The following is a 13942-nucleotide window of genomic DNA, read 5'->3' as shown; positions in this document are numbered from 1 at the left end:
TGGCAATGACGTCACGAAGAAGAAAAGGACGCTGCACTTATCCTCTAGGTCCGCTTGCTAAAGCTTCCAAGTCCTTGTGAAGTAAACTGTCAAATATTTTTTGTTTTAATCTGATTTAATTATCGGCATTTCATATTTACTACTGCAAAAGGGATACAACACAAAGGTAACGTTAAGTGTATTCTTCTGTGGCCGTGATCAACGATTGATAGATTATGAACATTGGATTATTATTGTGAACCTCCCTTAGCTGGCCATGTAACGTTAACGTTTCTTGTACCTTTTGTCTGTGACTTTGCATTTTCATCCATCTTCCAAACAAAGGTTAACACAGACAGATTACACACATAGTCGAATAGCACTCATACACAAAGAGAAAAAGGGTGCCAACATTGTACCTTTAGGGGTACAACAGTTGGTGCTGGGGCAGTATGTTACCTTAAAAGGAAATTTTACCTTTTTTACTCCTAAAATATTAGTACTCTAAATACGTAACTTAATGTACAATTATTAACCTTGTGGTAATTAACGTTAGGTACAAATTTGTCCTTTTAAGGGTAACGTTAGTCCTTTCAGCGACAAGCTGTTGTACCCCGCCTGAAGGGTTTAATTTTGACACCCTTTTCTCTGTGTGTACACATGAGCAATTTGCTGTTTTCGATGCACCTGCCCTTCAAATCTTTGAATAATCCGGTAAAACCGGAGCACCCGTCAGAAAACACACATCAGCACAGGATGGACTTGCAAATCACACACACACACAGACAGACAGACACACAGGCCTCCTGTCAGAAAATTACCACAAGGTTCCTATATGGGATAATTTAAGATAAAAAAGTATTAAAATCTGCATTTATTTTATTAAAATGCTGTAATTCATCAGTGTTGTAAAATATTATTACTATTTAAAAAATAATATTCCTGTGATGGGAAAACCAAATTTTCCAGTCTTCAGTGTCACATGTTACTTCAGAAGTCATTCTATGCTGATTTGGTGCTCAAGAAACATTATCATCAAGGTTGGAAGCAGTTATAGTATGGAGCTAGAAATATGACAAAATTATCTGAATTTGAATTGAATAAATCTGAATTATTGACAAGTGTAATCTAACAAATATTGGCTAAATTTCTCATTTTTCATGCGTGGTTTACAAAACGCTGATTAGTGAAGAAAATATCCGCATTTGTTGTCATCTGTTGTTCTCCATGGCTGAATCCAAAATTGCCCCCATAACCGTCATTCACAATTCCTTACTTTAGTCCACTAACACAGTTCAATTAAACGAGTGTGACAAGTCGGACAGCCGTTGAGTGTACATCGGCTGTATAGCTATTGCAGTGTGGGGTTGAATGAGTGCACTCGAACATGTCCATGGTTTCGGACAATGGCTGTCCCCTTAAATAATGCCCTATTTGAGGGAATAGGGGGCTATTTCAGATTCAGCCCATGTCTGTTCAACAAAATAATAGTCTTATAGCAGTAGTGGGCTACCGCTTCTTAAACTGTACCGGGCAGGTCCTAGATCAGGCAATTTTTCTGTGCAACTTAATGCGTTTCACAGAAGAAAATGTGCATCCGATATATGAAATATTAATCAGCACCCGGACAGTTTTATTTAATTGTGCGGTAAACCACACAAAAAAATTAGAAATCTATCCTAAATATCATTATCCGTGCATTAATCTAAACTAAACAAAAAAGTATACAAGGGCCGTTTGATCTTCTCTTTATTCCATTACAAATAGGAAATAAAATGATCAGATGGTGCTCCGTTCGACTTTTCTGACATCCCTTTCTCTTCCCTGATGATGACCGCTGGCCTACTTTCTGTAAGATCTGAATTTCAGATTTCATTCAAATTGAATTTGATGATCTGAATTTCTTCTTCATCTGAAATCTTGAATCTGTATTTTCAAAAACTGAATATTTCCAGTCTATTAATTTAGAACAAAATATCTGCTGTTTGAAAATACATGTCTATACAATTTCAACATAAAAACATTTCAGATCTGTTCAATTTCAAATGTTCTATATTCAACTTTTAAAAATTCAAATTCAGAACTATGTAAAATGCAATATTCAATTTTGTTAGATTACACTTGTCAATAATTCAGATTTATACAATTCAAATTCAGATCATTTAGTCATATTTGTGAAAACCATGATACAGTACCATTCAGGAAAAAAAGAAGAGAAAACACTATCAACATCAAGGATGCATTAAATTGATCAAAAGTGACAATGTTACGGAAGATTTCTATTTTTAAATAAATGCTGAACTTTGTTCATCAAAGAATCCTAATAAATGCTATCATTGTTTCCACAAAAATATTAAGCAGTAAAACATTGATAGTGATAAGAACTGCTATAATAATAAGAACTGTAATAACTGAGGACCAGTAATAATTGATGGTAATTGCACAAAACATAATCACTTTATTACATTGATTTCTGAAGGGTCATGTAACAGAGAAATTATGCTGAAAATTCAGCTTTGTCATCACAGGAATACATTATAAAATATTAAAATAGAAAATTGTTATTTTAAATGATAGTATTATAATTATTATTGTAGTAATATTTTATACAATATAATTGTTTTTACTGTATTTTTGATCAAATAAATGCAGCCATGGTGAGCATAAGACTTTCCAAAACATAAAAGGTTTTTCCTCAGATGGGGGAGGTGGAGTTGTCCTGTCTGGCTTATGCCAAAATGTACCTACATGCCAGTCAGTTTCCACGCTGCAGTGTGAACGGCCTGCTGTTGTCCTCCGGTCCAGCTGGGGGAGCTGTATGTATCACAGACTGTGTGCCTCTGCTCCACTCGCACTTGTCTTTGGCTCCAATCACACAGGTCGCTCTTACACAGGTAACTACACCTTTAATGTATGTTGGCATTGGAAAAATAGCACAGCAAAAGAAAAGTGGAGATAAGGTTAAAAACCTGGTCTAAATTGTTTTTGAGGAAATCTAACACATCAGACCAGATTGCTATCGTAGTATAAATGCACATGTGGTCGAATGCTTTCGAACAGCCACAAAAGACTGCCTACTCTCTGCCTACTGACCTAACACATGAACATTACGGGTTTAAACTTTTGTTGGCTGAAGACCACAGTACAATGTTCTCTCACCATTCTTGGTTTCTGTCACGCACTCACCGCAATTGGCGTTGTCTTGTGGCTGTCAGAGCAGAAACGATAGCTGCTGCTCTGTTTTTCTGCCATCTCCGGGTGTATTCATATGTAAAATGCGTAAACTTATTTCACCTGTTAGATCAAAAGATCTAAAAAAGGCTCATACATTTACCTGCCCATAGATCCTTCCCTCAAAGAAAACTGGACAGAAGTGGTTGAAAGTGGATAAAAGAAATGGATAAAAACATCAGGGACCTTATGTATAAAACTTTCCATAGATTTTATAATCTATGTTATATCTAATAAGTTCTAATAAGTTTTTAATCTAATAAGTTTTTTCTATCAAATACACACGTTTTCATATCCATAAAACCATATGTAGGCCAGAACCAGCGCAAAATTCTCTTTATAAAACCCAGTCAGCAGAAGATTGTGCGTGCATGCACTTCCACCCCGTCTCCTCCCCGAAATAATCATATACAGTGCACCCGGAAAGTATTCAGCACTTTTTCCACATTTTATGTTGTTACAGCCTTATTCCAAAATGGATTAAATTCATAATTTTTTCCTCAATTCTGCAAACAATACCTCATAATAACCATGTTAAAAAAGTTTGTTTGAAATATTTGCAAATGTATTAAACATTAAAATAAATATCACATGTACATAAGTATTCACAGCCTTTACCATGACACTCAAAATTGAGCTCAGGTGCATCCCGTTTCCACTGATCTTACTTGAGATATTTCTACAACTTGAATGGACTCCACCTGTGGTAAATTCAGTTGATTGGATATTATATTTGGGATGGCACACACCACAGGTCCCACAGTTAACAGTGCATGTCAGAGCAAAACAAAGCCATGAAGTCCAAGGAATTGTCAGCAGACCTTCGAGACAGGATTGTATAGAGGCATACATCTAGGGAAGGGTACAGAAAAAAAATCTGCAACATTGAAGGTCCCAATGAGCACAGTGGCCTCCATCATCCGTAAATAGAAGAAGTTTGGAACGACTAGGACTCTTTCTAGAGCTGGCCGCCCCCCAAACTTATCGGGGAGAAAGACCGTAGACAGGGAAGTGACCAAGAACCCGATGGTCACTCTGACAGCTCCAGCATTTTACTGTGAAGAGAAGAGAACCTTCCAGAAGAAAAAATCTCTGCAGCACTCCACCAATCAGGCCTGTATTGAAGAGTGGCCAGGTAAAAGCTTCTCTGGCCTGAATGGCAAGTGTCATGTCTGTAAGAAACCAGGCACTGCTCATCACCAGGCCAATATCATCCCTACAGTGAAGCATGGTGGTGGCAGCATCATGCTGTGGGGATGTGTTTCAGCTTCAGGAGCTAGGAGACTAGTCGAGATCAAGGGAAAGATAAATGCAGCAATTTACAGAGACATCCTTGATGAAAATCTGCTCCAGAGAGCTCTGGACCTCAGACTGGGGCGAAGGTTCCTCTTCCAACTGGACAATGACCCTAAGCACACAGCCAAGATAAAAAATGAGTGGCAATGGGACAACTCTATGAATGTCCTTGAGTGGCTGAGCCAGAGCCCAGACTTGAACCAGGTTCCACATCTCTGGAGAGATCTAAAAATGGCTGTCACGGATGCTCCCCATCCAACCTGATAGAGCTTTAGAGGTCCAGCAAAGAAGAATGGGAAAAAGTGCCAAAAAATAAGTGTGCCAAGATTGTCGCATCATACTCAAAAAGACTTGAGGCTGTAACTGGTGCCAAAGGTGCTTCAACAAAGTATCGCGCAAAGGCTGTCAATACTTCTGTACATGTGATTTTGTGTTTTTTATTTTTAATTAATTTGCAAATATTTCAAACAAACTTCTTTCCCGCTGTCATTATGGGGTATTGTTTATAGAATTGAGGAAATTATGAAGTTAATCCATTTTGGAATAAGGCTTTAACTTTACAAAATGTGGAAAAATTGAAGCGCTGTGAATACTTTCCGGATGCATTGTAGAGCTCACAACAGCTAGTTTTACTATGCATAATGTCATCTTCATATTATTTCTATGCATATTCCCATTCAAGTGATACCATGTTTAACGATACAAGACGTTAGGAAAATGTGACAATGCAATTCGTGCCGTCACATTGCATTACTAAAATCATTCAGTGTCCTTCACTAGTTTTAGATTAAATAACTCAAAATGTATATAAGAAACATTTTTCAAAGAGATATTCTCCATCTTTTCCACTGGCCAAATAGTATTTTTAATTGCTGAAGTTTAAACAAATCAAATTGATCCAATTTTGCAGATGAGGTACACATATATTTTAGTAGTATGTTTATATGTCTGCACATGACACCCACAGAACACCTGCATGCAGCAGAGGTTGTAGTCTACTACAGTACTGTGCCATCGCTCCTGTTCAAACCGGCCAATAGACCGTTAGGCCGGAGACACACTGCAAGCGTGGCGTTTCTGCTGCGTGTCATCCGCGGGGCGGCTGCGCAGGGTTTTCTCTGTCTTTGCACACCAGAAGCGTGTCTGACGCGGCGCTGCTGCTGCTGGGAAGCCCTATACTTCATGTTAAATATAAATATATTGCCTATTGATACAGCAAAGACAACGTCGGCAGTAGCCTGACCATACATGGTATTGATGGCAAAATAGGCTACAGAATATTTCGTTCTGTAGGCTATTGACAGGTTTAATATTTCAAAATCGATAATTATGTTGTTTTTTATTATTACAATTAGGCCTATATCTGCATTGATGTTAACCTACAGACTTTCAAACATGAAAATGTCATTTATTAATATGTATGCGTGTCAAAATGGCATATAAACATCTTTTCCTATGCTATTTTGCCTAGAAACGCTTCCAACACGCTCGCGTGTCGCGTGAAAAATAGGCGACTCTTCTATTTGAAGCATGCACGCGTTTTCCGTGCGGCTCGGACCGCGCGTGAGCCGCGCGGCTGACGCAGGCAGTATGCAAGCGCTAACCGGTTAACATGGGAGCCGAAATAAAAACGGACACGCCACGCAGCCGAGACGCTCACGACACGCTTGCAGTGTGTCCCCGGCCTTAGATCATCGAGCAAGTCCGTCTGGTCACCTTCATTTATATAGCGCTTTTAGAAATATTTTTTCAAAGCAGCTTTACAGTGATAATAGGAAATGAAGGGAAGAGAGATTGTTTTGGTTGTACATCAGCTCTAGAAAAAGGTTATTGTCTAGCTAAAATACGTTTTAAAATAAGTAATTTTAATTGTAAAAAATCACGTTACTTTTTTTGCCCATAATTTCATAAGCCATCATGTTGTTTTATTTGTAACTCTTTGGTAGAGTATACATTTATAATTTATATTAAATTACTACTAGTACTGTTACTACTAATAAAACACATCTCTTGGGGCCCCAAAAGTGTGTGTGTGTGTGTGTGTGTGTGTGTGTGTGTGTGTGTGTGTGTGTGTGTGTGTCCAGCGGCGCCCCTGCTCCCTTGTCTACTTGTGATCTGATCAACCAAAGCACCTTAATACCAGGGCCAAAGGATGCTTTCTCAATTCCTGTTCAAAAATTATCTGGCTGGCTATAATCAGTTTGGGGCCCCAATATTTTGTTGGAATATTGTCCTGTTTAACACTGTGAAGCTGCTTTGAAACAATCATCATTGTAAAAGCGCTAAATAAATAAAGTTGATTGATTGTCATTGGACTAAAGCTTTTGTTGTGGGGGTGACAAATTTAGAACAGATTTATTTATTTATAAAGCTTGACTATATAGGGTTTTTATTTGTATTTCTTTTGAAAGTTTAAAAAACATAAATGTATCTTACAATGCCTAGTTTTACTATGCAAAACGTCATTAATAATTTTCTAATAGTTTTAAAAGAATTGAAAAGTGAATAAATGTAAATGTAATGACGTTTATATGCTGCTTTAGTTGAATTCATGTTAATATTTTGTGTTGTAGGTCGATGTTTGGTGTGCACAAACACAGCAAAGGATTGTGGGATATTATCAGGCCAATGCTTGTGTGTCAGACAGCAGGTAGTCCTTCATCTTTTCTAATTTCTAAAGTTCCTTATTTTTCAGTGCATTTCACTTTCTCCAACTGTCTTTTTCCAGCCCTACACCTTGTGCGTTGAAGATCGCAGAGAAGATTTTTGAGCAGTGTAACAATGCCGTGTTACTTATGGTAATTTCCTTTTCAAATTTTCTTGAAAATGTCACCTTGTTATTAAAGTTAATTTGAAATTTTTTTGTCACAGATTGATGGAGAAAAGATGTCTCCGGGCTGCCGTGTCCCTCCGCTTGTGATGTATGAGCGCAAAGACGCCCGCTGGGCACTCAAAGACAAACACACGTAAGAAAATCTCTAAGAATGCGCTGCTTTGTTTTTGATGATAATGTTGTAGTGCTGCTATTAATGACGTGTTTTTTCATTAGAATAATGCTTCGGCAGTGGGAAGAAACCTGTTCCATAGTTAATCAGCTTTTCAGCTCTGGTGATCAGGCATTATTGGTGGATTTTGACAGCCATTTGGATGACATCACAAAAGATTGGACCAATCAGAAACTCAATGCCAAGATCATGGAGCTAGTCTCCCCAGCCAATGGAAATGTTTAACTAGACAGACTAAATCAGCTTATGTCATAGTGTTTTGTTTTCTTTCTGTCGCCTCAAAATTCAGTTTTTAAGATTATTTGACTGTATATTGTTATTAACTTTGTCATATGTATGTGATATAAATGAAATATGCATAAACATTATTTTCTTGTTATTTGACCCTAAAACAACACACACACAATTACACTGAGGTGGACTCATAATACAACCAGCGTATTTCCTTACTTTTATCATTCTACATGTCATATTTAAGTAATATAATAAGTTATAAATTGTTTTTTAAAGATCTATCTAAACATTAAGTAATACTGTAATACTAAAATGTTGTTCAGGTGCTTTTCTTACATAGCATTTTACGTTTTATAGACTAAATTATATAAACCATTTTTACACATCCAGAATAAAACAGGAAAAAAAGTGAAATGTAGAATAGTCTATATGTTCAGCTTTAACTAACTAAATGAAGGTGATTGTATTAATGACTGAAGAACGGCATGTACACTAATCAAGTCTCTTTAGATGGACAGGTGGTTCCATGCAGCAAATTTAGACCAAATCAAAGTACTCAGAGCAGCATGAGTGTGTGAATTCATTTAAATGTGTCCTACAATATGAGAATATTCGGTGTCTGGAACTTTTATTTGCTGTTCTTTTGCATTTGTATGATTTTCTTTCTTCTGTGGAGCATAAAAAATATTTTGAGAAATGTCTCAGATTTTGTCCATACAATGAAAGTGAAGTGTTGCAAAATTGTTTGGTAACCAGCATTTTTCCAACATTATATATAGATATATTGGGCAGCAAATTAACATTTTGTCCTCAGTGTGTAATAAGCAGGAAAAATAGGCAACCGCAAGATTTAAGCGAGTTTCACAAGGGCCAAATTGTGATGGCAGGCTAGACCAGGGGTTTTCAAACCTGTCCTCTAGGACCCCCAGCACTGCACGTATGTCTCCCTCATCTAACACATTCAAATCATGAGCTCATTATTAGAGACTAGAAGACCTGAAGTGGGTGTGTCTAATATGAGAGACATAAAAAATGTGCAGGGCTGGGGGTTGAAACAATATGTTAAATTATGAGTTGAAATATGTTAAATTATTCTCTGATATCTACATATCCGTTTTACAGGTCCATCACAGCAGTTCAGTTGTTCAGCGAAGCGGCTCGTGAGTCCTGACCATCCTGACAGAACACAGACCGACTGAATGACACTTTAAGCAGAACATCTCAAATGGAGATTGCTAAAATGCAGCTTACTTGTTTATTGGTGTTTTCAGATCATCCGCGCGTGCGAGAGAGTGTTCGTGCTTGCGGTTGCCAGATTTCAGTAATTTAAAGCTCCCGGTGTTTTACCTAAACATGTCCAATTTGGCAACCATATGCACGCGAGCTCTCTCTCTCACGGGCGGATGATCTGAAAACACCAATAAACAAGTAGGTTGAATTTCAGCAATCTTCATTTGAGATGTTCTGCTTAAAGTGTCATTCAGTCTACATTTTAGACTTTTTTTTCCTTTTTTTTTTCGTTAACGATATTGCATGTTTATTGAACGTAGTCACAATGTAGACTACGCCAGCCTTTCTCAAAGTGGGTGCCGCGGCACACTGGGGCCCCCAAAAAATTACGTAGGCTAAAAAATAAATAAATAAAAAATTCTGAAATTTCATATATAAAATATATTTGAATTTACATAAATACATTCTTCTTTTTAAACATATGAGCGGATTAATAAAAATTGTAAATTAATTTATATATATATATATATATATATATATATATATATATATATATATATATATATATATATATATATATATATATATATATATAAAATTAACCATAAAAATCTGTCTCACATCAGTAACTGTCAAGACGTCCCCGTGACTGTGCAGTTGGCTATATTGTTTTATAATTTAACCGCGAAAATACATTTGATTTCACAAAAAACAAGAAACAAGCAACAGCAGCATGGATCGTTTTTTAAAAAGAAAAGCCCCACAAGAATCGGACAGTTTTTACAGTGAAATGGAGTATTATGCTGTGTTCATTACTGTCCTGTTTAAATAAACAGGACATTTGCATTTAAATTTGGGTTATGCAGTGTTTTTAAATTATATTTTAAACTGTGGTGCCTTGAAATTTTATGCACTTTTAAAAGGTGCCCTGGCTGAAAAAAGTTTGAGAAAGGCTGGACTACGCAGTGACTGTGATGTACTCTGAAATACAAGCATGCAAAAACATCATAGGCCTACTTCAGTTCTCAAAAATATAAATATATAACTTATATTTTTACCAAATGAATAGCCTTGTCAAATTTGAACTTATATGGTGGACAAGGTGATGAAAAGGTAGAAAAGGATTAAGTGAACGATCTTTAAGCAACGTATATGTTGCATTTTGTAATACAAAATATTATTAACCTTTGTCATTAGACACACTATTTAGTTTGGTACTTGGAGTTTCCTATTGTTACTGTACTAGCAATACTGTCTCTAACAATGCTGTCTCTAAGAAACTTTCAATTTAATCAGAAATTGTTTAAACAGCTAGTCAATAAGTGAATTATCACTACTTACTTCTTGCAGGAATACAGTTCCCTTTCTTCAGTTTAAGACGCTGAGCGAAGTTTGCTTGAAATGGGCCGGACAAACGAGCGATTTTGAATCAAATTGTTGTGGTATCCGATTATAATAAACCTCAACCATGACTGTTGACAGATGAAAAGTCCTCACGTCTCCTGCACAGCCTGGAACATGACGTGTGTGCATGAGAGCTGCCGTTTTTGCTATCCTCAAGTGTCGCTTGTTTACCTGCAGTCCCGATGATACGGCTCCGTTAGTTCCCCCTGACAATGAGCATGTTTGGACAGATGCAAATATTGGGGGCGTACATATAAATGATCCCCAACGCTTGCGTCACGGTTGGCGTTATGTTGAGAATCACTTATTTTTCTGTGGTGTTTTTCATTCACGAGATTTACATGAAGGAGGAAGCAATGGTGTGAGAGACTCACAGTATGTGATGTCCATGTATTGAACTCTTATTATTTCACTATGGCAAGGTTAATTCAATTTTTCATTCTAGGGCACCTTTAATATACACACACTTTTCATTCTAGACACTCATTACTAGACACTATCAAATATCTTTGCACTAATTCTAACAGGTAAAAAGTATGTTTTATCTTATGTAGGGCAAAACAACAGAAAAATTATTCAATAGATGTTGGAGCTAAATACATAAACAAAACAAAAAGACAACAACCAGATAAAATATGTTGGAAATTATCTTAGCTTCTTTATTAACACTGAAAACTGAAGATCCCACTGGTTGCAAATGCATCAATATGGGATACTTGTACACCAAATTAAACCCTATTTCTTCTGATGTTTAGCTACCAGAATTTCAAACATTAGTGTCCTTTGTTTTGCTGCCTATTTTTCTTTGACGCATTTATTTGAACTTTTAATTTGTTTCATTACCTTGTAATGTTACTTCAAAAAACGAGATAAAAAAAGATCAGCCTAAACAATGTCGGTGCATCCATGAGTAAGCTATTAAACTATACTAGTTCTCTTTATATAGGTGTGTGTGTGTGTGTGTGTGTGTGTGTGTGTGTGTGTGTGTGTGTGTGTGTGTGTGTGTGTGTGTATTGCGATTAAACTCTCAAATGCACAAAAGGTTATGTCAGAAACACACATGAAAAGTTTACATGAAAACAGTTCGTTATGTCAGTGCAGGAAGTACAGAAATCCTGTGTGTATATTAGATCTGTGAAATGTTATTAAAGTGAAAGCAGTATAATATACAGTATTAGCTACTGCTAGTAGTATATCTGCTGTTAATATGAATCAAACGACTAAAGATGCAGAACATTTCTCACTGCTTTTGTCTGAAAGAACTTTAGTAGCATTTCAGCAATCATTGATTGTACTGTTAAATTGTCTGGCTGTCACCAGACTATGCTGGTGGTGTGTTTAACTAGACAGCAAGTGTGTATTGCTGTCAATGCATAATGATTATTATGCCCTTTCTTTGGTGGTGGTGTAAGGCCGCCCAAATCGTCCCAACGGAGGCTAACGATTGATGGGTGAAGGTCGCTGCGTGTTCGGTCTTTTCAGCGGGGAAAAGGGATTTTATTCCAAATTCCTCGTTATCTGACTCCATTTAATCATAATTTAGAATTTAGGTTTAGAATGCCAATTTATTTGGTCATTTATATTTAGTAGTTTAACTACACATTTAATTATTCTGTTTAACCCTTTGTTGAAATTATGCCTGTCCGTAACCTGAATAATTCCAGAGCAAGTCAGAATCAATCAAAGTGTAACAATTTATTAACAGTCAGGTAAATGTATAATGCCAATTACATAATCAATTCAAAGGTAGCCTAATCCATATAACATCAAGTACTCTGAAGGTAAGAATGATATATATACCTGCTTAATAATGCTGGCTATCTTGAAACGTCCAGCAATACGGGCTGGCCTGACTACAGAATCGAGCCCCGAGCTCTTTGCAACATTTCCTTAAATACCCAGAACCAGGTATTTGGTATTGAATCTCTATTAAATGTAATCACAAGTTCACAATAGGAATTTGCATTAATCAAGTCCGATAGACTTCGCACTGAGGCATTTCAAATAATATCAAACACATAATACTGTATCGTGAGGATTGACATTGTAACAAAGATTTCTGGTGCATTTCAGGTGATCTCAATATGAGGGGGAGCAGGAGTTTGGGGGAAGTTTGATGTGAAAGGAAAGGCATGTAAATTAGTGTCATTCCTAGATGATTCACTCAGTGTGATGTCGTCTCGGACAAAGACGCTCACTGTATGAATTAGTTCAGATGTTAATTTCCTTTGTTTTCTCAGAGCGATTAGACATTTTGGCATCAGCTAGTTTTTCCAGCCTTACAGTGGTGTATTTTGTCTTCTATAAATCAGGGCTATTGGTCAGCCTTTATGTCTGTCTGTTTGTCAAATATTACATAATACTACAAATATTTAGCCAATAAAAAGTATTAAAAGCTTGTGACTAAATCTTGTTGGACCCTCAAAATATCAGTAAACTTCATAACTCTACTTTCTCTATCTTGGCTGAATGAACTGAAGTTCAACAGCAATGAAAATTAAGAAAAATGTTTAAAAAAAGTGGAAATAAACTTTCTAATGTGTGTTTAATAATAAAGTGTTAGTAGTAGGTGAACAGACCAGCAGTTGCCCTTGGGAAGCCTTTTTTCAGTTTCAGCACGTCTCTCAAAAAGGTCTGCGTGCGCAGTCCTGCTCCCAATAGACATGGCATACATGAGGACTATATATATATATATATATATATATATATATATATATATATATATATAATACTGTATCGTGAGAGAGACTAGGGGAACACATGACTATGGCAACCAATGAGCAGCCAGAACTCGACCACATGACAAGACAATAAACCAAGGAGAACTATGAACACATGACTAGACCAACCAATGAGAACATGACACACAGAGAAGGGAACCAATCAGAACAAGATACATGAAACTAGGGAAGCACATGACATGATCACATGACAGGAAGGGAATCACATGACAAGACCAAGAACGTGATACATGCCTTTGAAATTAAAAAAATAAAAGACATGAAAACATAAACGTGAAACAAATCCCGAAACCAACCGTGGCAGTACATTGTACTTATCGTGTTCATATTGTATTGCAAAAGACTTTTTCTGCTATTGAGTTGGGATACGGGTTAGGTTAGGACTGTGTTTGATTGTATAGGTATCAGGGTAGGTCAACAGTGTAATAATAAAGGCATGATGTGTTCGGAGTTTTGCCGACCGGATACAGCAAATGTTTAATCTATCAACAATCTCCGCTTCAGGTTGCTCTGGTTGGTTGTAGCGCTATCCAATTGTGTGCAGAAAGAGTTTGAAAGACAACCATTTATCCCGCTCCTCGGATTGAGCCCTTTCAATGTAGAGTTTCCAGAGCAAACATCTTGATGTGGGTCTGGCTTGTCAGGCTAGTAATTACATGCAGGTATTCAAAAAATATATATATATAAGTACAATGTAAATACATGCATGAACACAATTAGTGCATTGTATCAAATTATTCATTTAAATGTTACATAGTAGGTAAAGTCACTTAATATAAAGTGGGACCAAAGTCTTTTTTCTCTCTCCTGTTTTTTCTACGT

General features: G+C 36.6%; 1 protein-coding gene across 1 annotated transcript; it reads left to right on the top strand.

Moving 5' to 3' along the window:
- On the top strand, positions 1-7879 carry emc9 (ER membrane protein complex subunit 9). The gene is made up of 6 exons (XM_067429338.1): positions 1-166; positions 2679-2873; positions 7080-7156; positions 7235-7304; positions 7378-7472; positions 7556-7879. Exons 2-6 carry the CDS (start codon positions 2679-2681, stop codon positions 7734-7736), a joined length of 618 nt encoding a protein of 205 aa, XP_067285439.1. The 5' UTR covers positions 1-166; the 3' UTR covers positions 7737-7879.
- The last annotated feature ends 6063 nt before the right edge of the window (positions 7880-13942 follow it).

This window comes from Pseudorasbora parva, chromosome 21, assembly GCF_024679245.1.
Source record: "Pseudorasbora parva isolate DD20220531a chromosome 21, ASM2467924v1, whole genome shotgun sequence".
In the NCBI taxonomy this organism is placed as follows: Eukaryota; Metazoa; Chordata; class Actinopteri; order Cypriniformes; family Gobionidae; genus Pseudorasbora; species Pseudorasbora parva.
The sequence above is the reverse complement of the archived record's forward strand: the minus strand, read 5'-3'. Positions and strand labels throughout refer to the sequence as shown.